Source organism: Solanum tuberosum, unplaced genomic scaffold (assembly GCF_000226075.1).
Source record: "Solanum tuberosum cultivar DM 1-3 516 R44 unplaced genomic scaffold, SolTub_3.0 scf00188, whole genome shotgun sequence".
Lineage (NCBI taxonomy): Eukaryota > Viridiplantae > Streptophyta > Magnoliopsida > Solanales > Solanaceae > Solanum > Solanum tuberosum.
In genome coordinates this window covers 557,469-571,643 of record NW_006239119.1, presented here as the reverse complement: position 1 = coordinate 571,643, position 14,175 = coordinate 557,469, and the positions used below count along the sequence as shown (strand labels likewise).

The 14,175-nt window shown below is 34.3% G+C and overlaps 1 protein-coding gene across 2 annotated transcripts; it reads left to right on the top strand.

The window, feature by feature from the left end:
- The first annotated feature begins 3,756 nt into the window (after positions 1-3,756).
- Positions 3,757-8,680, top strand: LOC102582770 (probable ADP-ribosylation factor GTPase-activating protein AGD11). Of its 2 annotated transcripts, XM_006355201.2 has the most exons (9): positions 3,760-4,210; positions 5,381-5,464; positions 5,806-5,890; positions 6,414-6,489; positions 6,648-6,811; positions 6,884-7,121; positions 7,317-7,433; positions 7,708-7,803; positions 7,995-8,680. In XM_006355201.2, exons 1-9 carry the CDS (start codon positions 4,165-4,167, stop codon positions 8,274-8,276), a joined length of 1,188 nt encoding a protein of 395 aa, XP_006355263.1. In that variant the 5' UTR covers positions 3,760-4,164; the 3' UTR covers positions 8,277-8,680. The 2 variants fall into 2 exon arrangements, with proteins under 2 accessions (XP_015167763.1, XP_006355263.1); XM_015312277.1 differs by lacking the exon at positions 7,708-7,803 and having other exon boundaries at positions 3,757-4,210.
- The last annotated feature ends 5,495 nt before the right edge of the window (positions 8,681-14,175 follow it).

Genomic DNA, 14,175 nt, shown 5'->3' with positions numbered 1-14,175 from the left:
AACCCAGAGCTTTTCTTGACAGTTTTTCACCATTCTTGAGGCTAAAGGTAATATTTTCACTTCCCGAATCTGTTTTTCGATCCGTAGAACGTAATCTAATGGGTAATTATCGATGGGGGAGGGTTTTGATCTGGAAATTATGGTGGAAACAGCCCTAATGTGGATATTGGGATCAAGGATTTGATCTAGGGTTGATGGGATTGTTAGTAATTCGGGTAATTAGTTATTATTTATTGATTCTCGTATTATATTAATTGTTTGTAGACCAAGAACAAGCAGAAAGAATTTGGAAAAGGAAGAATCAAGTTTCTTAGGGGATTCAAGCTTTGTTTGAGGTAGGTGATGGTTGTGATTCATGTTGTGTGATGTATGTTTGTTCTTGCTTAATTATAATACGTGTTTGTATGCGAATGTTGCATTATTGAATCACACTATTTGTAAATGAGGATAGATGAATGATGAATGCTATGAATCATGACTTGATTGTATGATTGTGAGAATGTACATTGTGATTGTGGCTTGTTGAATGGATCGGGTGTTGCGTTCCGACACACTAATTTGGATCGATTGCCACGATCCGGCATAAATATGGGATCGGTTGCCACATTATGACATAAACCTTTCATTGGGTACCACGTTCTGTTATGCTAACAATTTGGGTTTGGGTTCCATGAGAGGACTAATGACTTGTTGTAAATGTATATTGTTGACAATGTGATGATAATCGATATTGTACATGTTCGGTATTTGGATGTTTATAATGTTGTATTGACTTGCTTATGTTGCACTTATTGGGATAGGCGTGTGATCTTACCAATACATTGTGGTTGTATACTGATAATGCACTTGCTCTTTCTTTGTTGAGTACAGGTCATCTTCAGGCGGCTATTGACAGACTTCGCTTAGAAGATCAGTGATCGTTCGAATTCAAGGGTGAGCCAGTTCTTCCGGGCTGCCATAAGTTCTCTTTTTTGTCTATGTCCACATTTCGACTTAGACTTTCTAGTTAGTTATTAGTGCATTAGTTGGGGTTGTAACCCTTCTTGTTTAGACTTTTGGTTCATTGTTAGAGTTTTGGTACATTGACTTTCAGGTTCTAGGTGTTACTTCCACATTTGTTTAGTTTTTAGACTTTTGTTGGAGTTTATGGGAACTCCTTATTTTTCTTTTCTTAGCATTTAACTTGCTTCCGTAATTTAAATGTCTTAGTAATTTGATTAGAGTTGGTTAGCTAATTAGTATTAATGGTTCTCCCACCGGAGGGTTAGTGTTGGTGCCAATCACGATGGTCTGGGTCGTGACAGATCACTAGCCACGGGGATGCAGAATAGGAGCGTCGAACCCTACATTAGTGAAACAATGTAGGAAGAGTATGTATTAGTACAAAGAGTACCAACTATGATAGCAATGCATAAAAAGTATGAAATCATGCTAGAAAGGAGGTTACATGGCATGCAATGACCAAGCTAAATCATAAGATAAAAGGGGTTAGAAAACATAAATCATAATCATGGTCAATGCAAGTTAAACATCTTTAAAACACTTGTGAGATACTTCTAGAAGTAACTTTAGTTCATTATTGTGAAGATTTACCTTTAACCGACATATAGACCATGTGAGCTACAACATGGAATCTGGTGTCTATCTCACACCGAAAAGAGATGTCCTTACTTTCCACGATAAAAACCATGAACTTTTAGCTTAGGTGGATCCACTAGCTAATGTCTATCTAAGACAGCCTATGGTGGCACATAGTTATAGGATAGCGAGATTTCTACTAGTAACCTAGCATGTACTAGAGGGAGAGATTTCATCTCAATATTATCTTGGTGCTAAGTATAAATCCCACGGAATATTATTAATCTTAACTTATCTTATCATTAGAATAGCTCATTAATCTTGGTTTACATTAAGTCAGAAAACCCTTTCACATTCAAGTTTGAGTAGCATGTGAGAAATCATTTCACAACACAACAACAACATTGATACTTCACTCTAAAATCATCCTTAAAACATTTTCATCAATCTCATAAAGAACATGCATATCTTCATAGTTCAAAAGCTTCATCCTTTGATCAATTCTAGAAATCATAGATCATGCATGAGTTCATGTGAATTCAACTTAAAAACAAGCATCATCTTAATTGATGCATAAAAAGACATAAAACAATCAATTAGATCATAATTGAAAAGAACCCATGAGATCGAGTAATAACCCCTAACTTCCATTAGAGATTCTATCTTGTAAAAATTGGAGGATTTAGGAACTCTATGAAAGAAAGGACTCCATAGGTGAATACTATCATACCTTGATGCCAAAAACTTGTAATTAATGGTGAATATGGAGACTTGATCTTGAAACCCTAGCCTTCTTCGTCAAGCTTCTAGAGAGAGACATATTGGGGAAGAACTTGATCAAGTTTTGGGATTTTAGGAGAATGAATTGAATTGGGTGATTTGGGGGTTTAAAATCATTATATAGGGCATTGGTTAGAAGGCAAAACGACGTAGTATAGGGTTAAAACGATTAGGAAAAAGACCAAAAAGCCCTTAAATTAACTGTCGAGCCCTCACCGACGAATCATACCTATGATCTGTAGGTCCTACTACCGACCGTCCTGATCAACCGTTGGTGGGGTTCAAAGACTACACTTTTGGACCCCCAACTATGGGACCCATGTACGGTCTGTAAGTCCACTTACGGACCGTACATCCCAATCGTGAGTCCCAACCTTGACCTTTAAAATTTCATCAAGTCTGGGACTCACCAATGAGACCTACCTACAATTCGTACATAGAATGATGAACCGTCCTTGTGAACTGTAAAAGAGTACTGTGGCTTTGACATTTTAAAACATTTGGAACTTGCCACTGACGGTTCTTACCTACAGTCCGTGGTACGACCTACGGATTTTTGGTGGTTCTATCCGTACTGGCACAAGACTCTAGAAACTTGTAATTGACCTTTTTTTCAAATCTGAAGTGTTACAACAGGGTAAACAAACAAACAAAGTAATTAATGGAGAAAATAGATAAGACCAGACAAATTACTATAATTGCTCAAGCTCAAATGCTAAAGATTTATCTATTGTTAGAAGAGCAGGGTTCATGAGTTAGAGCTCACTTCATATCAACAGGATTGCAAGATTTCTTCTTCGCCTTAGCTTGCTCCTTTATTTATCTAGATTTTTTTAACTTTCAAAACTGGAAAATTCACCCAATATTCATTCGAACACCTCGAAAATCAGGTCACCTATCCCAACAAATCATAAATGATATGCATAATCTACGAGAAGAGGAGGAGTAAGGAAAACATGCGGAAAACTCAAAACGACTATACGCCGCAGATTTTTCTACAAGCTACAAGTTCAAGAATTTAAGCATACAAGTTCAAGAACAATTCAACATCAACACCACTAGATTCAAGAACAAGCTCGAAACCCTTGAATTCAAGTATAAGTCAAGATCAAGATCAAAGTTCATCAAAATTCAAGAACAAGCTCAAAAGCCCTTGAATCCAACAACAAGTTCATGATTCAAGATCAAGCTCAAGAGCCCTTGAATTTAAATCTGAAAAGACGAATCAGAGGAATCATAGAGATTGTGAAAAATATGCATTAACATGTCTTTTAGTTTTTAACTAAAAATAGGGTGTGTGGATATTTTAATTAGAAGAAAAAAGAATATTATACTAATAATATTAGGTAGGCGCCAAAGGGGGAGTTTGATGACTCCTCAATCATTTGTTCGGTAGTTGTCCTCCAAACCACCCGAAATAAGTATATCATCCCAACATTGACTTTCTTTTGCTTTTTTACACACAGAAATAATTGAAATATTCATAGATACAATTCATTCCTTTTTTTTTAATTTCAAATTCTGTTTTACATGCAATCAACGTATTATCCATTAACTTGTGAATTGGACAAGGAAATCTATAGAATATGTCAATGTTGAGAGTCCCAATTCATTACAAAAACTCCAATAATTGCCTTGTTTGAACATGAATGTTCAAAGTTTTGTTTTTATTTTTCCTTTGATATAATCATATATGTTGGCAATGGATGGATGAAATTGGTTTGGCGTGGTGACATTTGCGAGGAGAAGATGAATTATTGAGAATTGTAGAGCTTTCTGGGATATTCAATTTAGAGGAAACCCAAAATGTCTATTCATCATCAGGGAAATGTTGATAGCAACAATGTTACAGGTATCCATCCCCTTTTCAAGGTGATCTGGTTTCATCATTACGTTATTTATAGTTAATATCCTTTTTGGGAAAGGGACAAGCAATTAGGGATAACCAAAATAATAATGATTATGACGATAAAAGTAATTGCAGAAAATGGGTGTAATGAATGATGCCTGAAGCTTTTTGGCTAATCTGAACGCTATATTATTGCATGATCCTCAGAGGTTTTTGTATATGGGCTTGTATCTAGCCTTGCAAGGGTTTTACTGAATTCATGCTTGTTTTCTATGTATTTTTTGTTGTAAATCTTAAGGAAAATACCTCTTGTCAAACACGCGTACGAAATTTACCAAAGCTTGATGTGTGTTAGACACTGTGCGCAAGGATATTATTTCATCAGGTATAGGTGTATCCCCACAAGCTCTTCTAGTATAAAATCAGGAGCCAGAAGATTCTTTAAAGATAAAACACAACACAGCAGAATGAATATAGGAGGAAATATTTCTCTTAGTGATTTATATCCTTTTTCTCCTCAAGTTGAAGAAGAAGACTAGATTTATAGAGGAAAAACAGCACAAAGCTAAAGCCTCCAACAGTAATAACAAAATCAGTGACATGAGAATTAATGGGTCATAAAGGATAGTAATTGGAATGTTTAAAGCCGAAAGTCAATGTCCTTAAAGGGCTTTCAATGGTAGAAAATGTAATAGAATTATGGATTATGCATTCAACCACAATAAAAATATATTTAATACACATAAACAAGATATGAAGGAAGGGACCTAGACAATATTATGAATGCTTCTTTTTGAGATATTAGAACCATTTTTCCAACATTTATAAAGGTGCGGATAACATGTTTATGACAAGCATGCAGTTTTCTCTTATTTATGTTATTACAATATATAAAGCTGAAACATCATCTACTTCTTCTATCTTCGCTATGGTTTTTCGATCTTTCCCTCATTTGTGATGCTTGATTCTCTGAACAAATTTCTTTAAAAAGAGTAATTTGTAACGAAGATTCACTTAGTATCTCAGATTTTTTTGTTCCTGTGTTGAATTTGCTCAGTGATGATTAAGTGTCAATGAAAATGTTACTTTATACTATTTCTGCAGAATGCAGTAAAAAGTTTTAATAGTTTCTCTATTTTACATGTGTAATTATATCTCATGTTTATTTGCTAGGTTCTTGCCTTTACGAACTTCTGCAAATGGAATCATCTGCAAATTGTAGCGGTCATCAACCAGAAAGACGAAACCGTTCTTCAAGTATGTAACATCTTATTCTCAGCTTGAAATGAATGCCATGTAAATTAATCATATTCCTTTTTACTGGATAATTTTCTTTTTGTGTTTTGAGCACCATGTATACTTGTTGAGCTGTCTAGGATTAGTCACTTTCACGTTTTCGACTATATCAATTTGACCACCATGGAGATATTGCTCCATAATTTTCTTTTCAACGCTGTTGAATTTTATCATATGTTGCATAGTTATGTTATGTTGTTAAATTGGTTGAATTTAGTGCATACTTTCTCATTTTACATAATCAACCAAGCTTGATTTATAGCTTGCAAGTGTTTCTAGTAATCTATTGTTATTTGTATTAGGTCCTCGACATAGACTACAGAGGCTGTTGAGTGAATCTGGCAATAGATTCTGTGCAGATTGTGGATCTCCAGATCCAAAATGGGTGTAAGTATCACAAGTACTAGGACATACAAGTTTTATGTCACAGTTAAAGAATATTATAAGGTTTATCAATCTCTTTAAAAACTTTTTTCGATTCATATTGTATCGTAACCTTTATTTGTCCCAAGGCATTTGAGTTATACACCATCCGTTACTGAAGCCTTTTACTTATAGATATGAACTTTTCCTTTATGTTTGTACTTTCTGTATCTCAAATGTTGTTGGGAAAATTGTAAAAAATTTAATCTTTTGCATACCTAATGAGGTTTGACAAGATAGGAATATCAGTTGTTTTATATTATTAAGAAAATGCTTCCTTTGTTTCCCCTCTGTATGTTGGATATCATAAAACCAAGTACCTAGCGGTTGGTATCTCTTTCTTTCTTTTTGTTTCGAAAGAATCATACTTTGAAGATTTTCCTTTTATTTTGAATAATTGTAGCATAACCACCTGTTACATTCCTCTTTTCTATTTCTCGAGTCTTGAAAGTACTTGTTACATCTAATCTCATTTCGTGATATGCAGATCAATAAATCTTGGAGTTTTTATATGTATCAAGTGCTCCGGAGTACATCGAAGCCTTGGAGTGCACATATCAAAGGTTGGTTAATCAAACTTTTCTGTTTGTCTTAACTTCCATATATACTTGTTATTGTAGTATGTACTAGAATAGTGTTTGATCGATTCTCTTTTTTCTCATTCCATTGGGAACAAAATAAAGTTTAAGTAGTAAACTCTATGGTCTGTCATGATTAACAGGTTCTGTCAGTGAAGCTCGACGAGTGGACAGACGACCAGGTTGATAGTATGATAGAGATGGGTGGAAATAGTGCAGCAAATATGAAGTATGAAGCTGTCATTCCTGATAGTTACAGGAAGCCCAGACCCGAGGCATTGATAGAAGTGCGTACTGACTTTATCAGGTAACGTATTTCAGTAACCATCAGATATAGGTATATGGCACAGCCTATTCTAAATCGAAAATCCACTCTCAGGAGAAAATATGAGCTGCAGCAATTTCTAAACTCTGATGAACAGATGATTTGCCCCTTCCCACCGTCATCGTCTTCACATTACAATTCTTTAAGCCTTACTTGTAGTTTGGCACTGGATAAGAGGAATTATGAGAAACAATCGACTGGACATCGCATCCATGGCATAGGGCATGCATTTCGCAATAGCTGGAGACGGAAAGAATCTGAACACAGGAGCACCAAGAAAAGTAATTCAATGGTAATAATTTATTATTCTGTAAAGAACAAAATCTTCTGCACTTATTTTAACAGAACCAGAGTGGATTATAATTTTACATTTAATGCAAATTGGTAAGGAACTTAATGCAAATTCTTGTATCATACTCAAGATATGCTTGATTTATCAGAAAATCAACTCTCAATTGAACCTTACTACTGCATATTTTACCTATAGGCAGGTATGGTTGAGTTTATAGGATTGATAAAAGTCAATGTGGTGAGAGGGACCAACCTAGCTGTCCGTGATGTTGTAACAAGTGATCCTTACGTAATTCTCTCCTTGGGAAGCCAGGTAAATGTTATTTCTTGTCTTGAGTTTTCTCATTAGTGCAGGCTAAACATTTGAAAGTATAATAGAGCCTATTTGGATTGGCTTTTGGCTTATTTTTGTTATTTTAACAAGTAAATGTTATAAGAATTTTTTAATTTAACCAAATACTACAAAACTGCTTAAACTATTCGGGGCTTATGGTTCATTTGAAACTTCCCTCTCCTACCACATGTGGATAACAAATGGCATTAAAATCCTCATATTAAAACCAGCTCTGAACTTCTATTTGTTGCAGTCCGTCAAGACACGTGTTATAAAGAACAATCTTAACCCAGTCTGGAATGAAAAGCTAATGTTGTCAATTCCAGAAAATGTTCCTCCTTTGAAAATGGTATGCGTATTTTTATTTTTATTTTGTCTCTTTTTCTGTCATTTGATTAGCTATATAATGTGAAGATGGAAAATTATAAGGACATACAAGAAAATGTAACATAAAAGGAACTTTTTGTCCTAATAAATTTATCTTCATGTGTGAGAAAATTGCTCAGGCAAATCCTAATGAACTTAGGCATGGTTTCGCAGCTTGTCTACGACAAGGATACATTTACAACGGACGACTTCATGGGGGAAGCTGAGATTGATATCGAGCCCCTTGTTACTGCAGCAAAAGCATCTGAAAATTCAACACTTAGTGAATCAATGCCGCTTGGGAAATGGAAAGCAAGCAAAGACAACACTCTAGTTAAAGATGGCATGATTAGTCTAATAGATGGAAAAGTGAAACAAGAGATCAGTGTGAAGCTACAGAATGTTGAAAGGGGAGTACTTGAGATTGAGCTTGAATGCGTTCCTCTCACGCAATAGCAGGTGCAAGTAATGGAAACAAAGTATGAGGATCCTGTATCTTAGCCAAAGTTGGAGCTTCTGATTACATTTGAGTTGGTCAAGGGCTTCAAACATAGACCCTATAGGAGAAGAAAATGCAACATGCAGGGAAAGTATACTGAAATTAGTTACCATTGCCAGAATTTCTAGTCTGGATTAGTCGCAAAAAGTGAATTATGCTCGTTACACATGGCTGAAATGGTGAAGGGTCGACCAGTTGAATAGGCAAGTGTAGACTGTGGTAGAAATGCAAGGAAATCCAGAATCACACCATCATTCAACTTTTTCTGTTATATTAGACTTTTGATATTGCTAGGGCAAGAGAACATTCTAATGAACTGTATGTACCTGTTCTAAACAAAATAACCATTTGTCTGGCTTTATTAATGCTCCTTAGATTACACCTAGTCATTTTCATTGATGATAATACAACATTTCAATATCAGGACAATAACATTGATCACCTTAACACTTATCACTTAGTTGTGAACCTACAAAATAGACAGTTATTGGAAAGAAAAAATATTACTTGAGGATAACTGATTCAACACTTCAAAGTTCAAAGGGCTTTTGCTTCCTTATGTCTTTGGTTGGTCATTTTTTTAAATTCAAAAAATTACTATTTTACCCCTTTCAATATTGGCCCAGAGTCATTTTCTAAATGAGTTCTGAAATTGGTTTTGAGTTTTGAGTTAAAGTTGTGAAGAATGTAAGTTTTGGGTTTTGAAAGGCTAAAGTTGTTAAAAAGTGGTTTTTGGTGTCTTTTGAGGTTTCGAGTGTCGGAATGGAATTTCGTCGTTTCTATCAGTTCTGGAATGTGGAAATTAGTCTAAGAGAGCTGTCAGTTTCAAATTCGGAGTCTTTTTGAGGATTTGAGGTCCTAAGTTGGAAATTGTTGAGATTCTAACATTTGGGTTGACTTTGAACAACATTCAGGGTTCGAACGCTCAGATTGAATTTTCGAGAGTTTCATTGGATCCAGGGGATTATTATAGGCCTAGAGGAAGTCTTGGTTGAATTTTTAGAGGTCCTAAACTTGATTTAGCATTAGGCGTTATGATTAGTTTCTTGTGACTTACACGGGACTCGGGTCAAGGAGATCTCGAATTCATATTTTGATGGTTTCATTGTGTCTGAAACATCGAGTATAGTCAATTTTCATATATGATTTGTGTGTACGGAGATTCCCAACGAATCCCTAGGGTCCATTTGGAGAATTTTTTGTTGGCTGATGTTTCTGGTTCTGCAGGCATCACGTTCGTGAAGCACCTTCGCTTTAGCGAAGGACGGCTCGTAGAAGCGAGACTAGCGGTTTTAGCGGGGTTCGCTTAAGAGAATCAGGGCTCCCTTTAGCGATGATCACTTAAGCGGAGCCTAATTCGCAAAAGTGAGACCCCCATTTTAAGCGGGGTTAGCTTAAGCGACATGTGAGGGGATTTTTGGCCAGCCATTTTGAGTTTTGTAAAACCTTTGGAGGTGATTTTGAAGAAATTATTTGTGCTAAATCATTTGGGTAAGTCTTTGTGACCCTAGAACTTCAATTCCCTTTTATCATTTATGGATTGAATTAGATTGTGTGGCTTTGGACATTGTTCGGAAAGGGAAGGATCAAGTCTTGAATTGACTTTTGATTAAATTGAGACAAGTGTTTTCTAAACCTTGTAAAACTAATAGAATCGTGTATTTCCCTTCATTGTGTGCGTTGGTGAGTGATTAGAATGAGGTGATGGGTTCAGTTATACCACTTGATTGATCTTAATGAATAAAAAGGGGATTAATGAAAAAGGCAACATGTTGATATTTGTGCTCTATGAAGTGCCTTGTCGTGGATTCTAATTTGTTGATGGATGAAATGTTGTAATGACATCATTGTGAACTTGAATTGTTTGAGTTATTGTCTCTTTCTTATGGTGTGGAATTATTTAATTGCGTTGACTGTTTTGCATCGTGATGAGACATGTGATGATTATGTCGAAGGAAAATGGTTCTGACAAGTGATATGATATAAAGTCAAAGGAAAATGGTTCTGAATAGTGATATGATATAAAGCCGAAGGGAAATGATTCTGGCTAGTGATATCGTGCCGAAGGGAAATTTTTCCGATAAGTGGTGTGATATAAAGTCAAAGCGAAATGATTTCGATTAGTGATATTGTGTCGAAGAAAAATGGTTCTAACAAGTGATACTATAAAAAGTTGATGGAAAATGGTTCTGGCTAGTGATATTGTGCCGATGGAAATGATTTTGGTAAGTGTTTGACTATTGTGATTTGATGAACTTGATACTCGAAATTGATCAAATTGATACTTGTGATTGATCTACGAGATACTTGTTGGTTGTTGAACTGTGACTGTTGGACTGGGATTGTTAAGCCTTGTGAGTTGTGTATTATTTAACTGTTAGGTTGGCCTAATTTCTATGCAGATTGTAGTTGAGGTGGTTCGGTTAGGATGAACGGAATACTTGTATTCTACCTTAGTTTTGCCTTGTTTAATAGGTTGCTTGCTGAGTATCGTGTTGTTTGGCACTCACTCCTTCTTCACTTGTGTAGGTTCCGAGCCCATATACATGTGAACTTTCTCCTTTATCTATTTTCGAGGCTTTTCTGAGAATACGTTGAGAGGTAACTGTTTATCATCCCGGCGGACCCTCTTGTCTCTTTATTTTATGCTTTGATCTATTTGAGAAACTAAGGCATTGATACTTGTAGTTATCTTTCAAGTAGTTCTCAAACACGTGCATTGCATGAGTATTCCATGTTTAATAGTATAAATATTTCAAAAGTTAAAGTATGTGAATTAAATTTTTTAGATGTCATATGAACGTGTAAAGAAAACAACTACATTTTATTTTTTATAACTATTTTTTTTAACATTAATTTTATTTTATAAGGTAAATAATAGATGATGTTCTTGTTGTTGGTGTTGACATCCTTTGAGAGGGCGCAACGTCACGGTGACTCACCAAAGAATAGTAATTCAGTTTTAAAATGAATAAAAGAATTTTAAAAGAGGATAAAGGGGTAAAAGGGAGTCGCCACCAAATTTTTAGGAAAACTAGAAAACCAATCAATTAACTTCATAAAAATGTCTACGAAACCAAAAGATTCTAGGTATGGGGTTCAAATTATTCTGAAGGGAAGGTGTTAGGCATCCTTCGAAATCCACAATTGTGGTTCCCGATTGAGTTCATTTTTTCAAATTGAGAAGGAGATAAGAACAATATACAAGTATAATAAACAAGTGATATACACAAGTAATAAAATGAAACAATAATATAAGAAACAGCTTAAGGTTTGCCTAACATCGATATATATAAAATAATGAATAAAAAGTATAATTCGAACTTAATTCGAATAGCTTCAATGTGAAGCAACTCTATGTACCTGTAAAGACACTTAGTAAAAGTGTTAGTAATGAATAAAAATGAATAAATTAAATAATAACTTAAGAATAAAAACTCGTCTTATTAACATGGAAGACCTTGAAAATCAACGGTAATTTCTTAATCGGCCATTTTAATAAACAAAATATATAAACTTTAACTAAATTTCCGTCTTCTAACTTTGGTAGGCCTCTAAAACCGACGGAGAAATTTTTTCATTAGTCAAACCTAACAAATAAACAATAATAACAACCGAATCCTACAATATAATAACTTACATATAGAACAAAATCATATGAACAATAATCAAATACAAAAAGATATAAAATTAATTGAAGCAAATTTCAAGCAATTATCAACAGAAAATATATGAACAGTAACCAATTATTGAACAAAACTATACCAAAACAAACACTAACTAAAATAATAACAACATTTAATGTGACTAGTGACAGAATAATTAAAGTAGTAGACAAGACAAAAATACAACCAAAGAGAATCAAAAATAATAAAATTATAATAAAAAATAGCAAAATTATAAATAAAGCAAACTAAGATAACAAGATCTAAAGAGAAATATACCACATCCAAAATATCCACACAATAAAATAAAGAGTAACAACAATAAACAATAACAACAACTGTAACTATGGCAACACGAAATAAATGAAAAGAAACTAAGCAAATCTCCAAAAACAAATGTATGAATTAACAATAATATATGTATAAGCTAACACAAGATGCAACCCAACAGTAGCAAAATGTAAAGAAAAATCCTAAAGATCTGAAAAAATTTTAATAATGAGAAAATAATAAGAAAAATGGGAAAAAGAGACTGACAGTCGGTTGTTTATGGTGTCACGGTGGTTTGGAGTTCGGAGCACGCAGTGATGGCATCGTTATTGTTAGTTGTTGGTCGCTGGAGAAAGGGGCTCGCTGGTGATGGTTTCACTCATGTAGTTCGCCGGAGCTACTGGTTTGGATTGTACGAGCTCGGAGCTCGCTGTCCACCGGAGTTCGCGGTGGCTTCGTTCTTCGCCGGAATGGTTGTTTGTCTGAGCTGTTTGTGGCGTTTTGGTTGAGAAAAAGAAAACGGAGAAAGCTGATTTTAAATGGGGTTTTGGGTCTGGTGAAGGTCGGTTTTTGTTGGTGGTGTGATGGGGCACGAGCTGGTTGTTTTCCGGTGGGTTTTGGACTGTGGTTGGGTCTGGTTATTGCTAGCAAAGGGGAGAACAAAGATGGGGTTTTGGTGGTGAACCGGTTGCTGTTTGATGGTTGTCTGGTCGGAGAGGGAACGGAGGTTTTGGTTCTGTTCGTGAGCTGGTCAGACAAGAAAAGAAGAAGAAAAAGGGGGGGTTTTTTGGTGGTGAACTCGCCGGATTCCGGCGAAACTCCGGTGACTTGCCGGAAAGATAAGGAACAATAAAAGAATAAAAATGCTGTAAATTACACCCCTAAAAATCTAATCCACCACCTCTTAACTTAATTGAGCAAGTTATTCTTTAAATAAAGAATTGAAAACTATCAATAGTACAATATGATTATCTTAAAATCGTGGGCCAAAATCATTAGTTAATAAAATATCTGCATATGAAATTTTATCCATATTAGAATGAATTTTTGGACTGTACAAAATATCAAAATGAATATTAACAAATGTAACAGATAAAATGACTATGAAAAAATGTAACGAACGTAACCAATGACATGTAAACAATACAAATTAACAGAAATAATGATTTTTATAAAAAAAAAATGAATAAATATTTGAATGTATTCAATCGGCCGTGACAAAATAATATAAACAGAATTAACCGATAAAAATCCTAATACTTTGAGAATAAAGATAATTACCAACAAATTGCATTAAAATGGCAAAACATATATTTTGAACTATTTAAAAAATAAAATACTTAAAAAGTATTAACTTTAGAAATATCAAACCAAAATTTGATGTCAACAGTTGGTTCTCATATTTGAATTCTTAATTAAATGTGTACATAAATCAAAGATACTTATTTGAATTTCCATTTCCTGTTTTTCCATTGATAAATCAAAAATTAAACATAAAAAAATATATTCAATCTGTAAAATTATATCTATAATCACATGTTTATCTTACACTATTGTTCATATCTTTGTAAACTATTTTCAATTGATTCGACCACACCTGATTCATTTAAGCGTCAATAAAAACGATATGTTATCAGGTATAAAGAGGTGGTATAAGAATGTGAATAATTATTTGGCAAAAATTTAATGTCATAACTAAAGAATCAAATTGCAGTAACTGAATTTCTTATTAGTTCTGCATTTACTTAAATAAAATGACTTTTAATTAATTTTACTATTTATTTAGATAGTTAATTATATTTTAATTTTATGTTGGGGAAAAATGATAATCCAACTTTGCACTTTAAAGATTCTCGTGTGTGGCACGTTCTTTCTATATTAACTTGATGGTACTTTCGTGACATATATATATATATATATA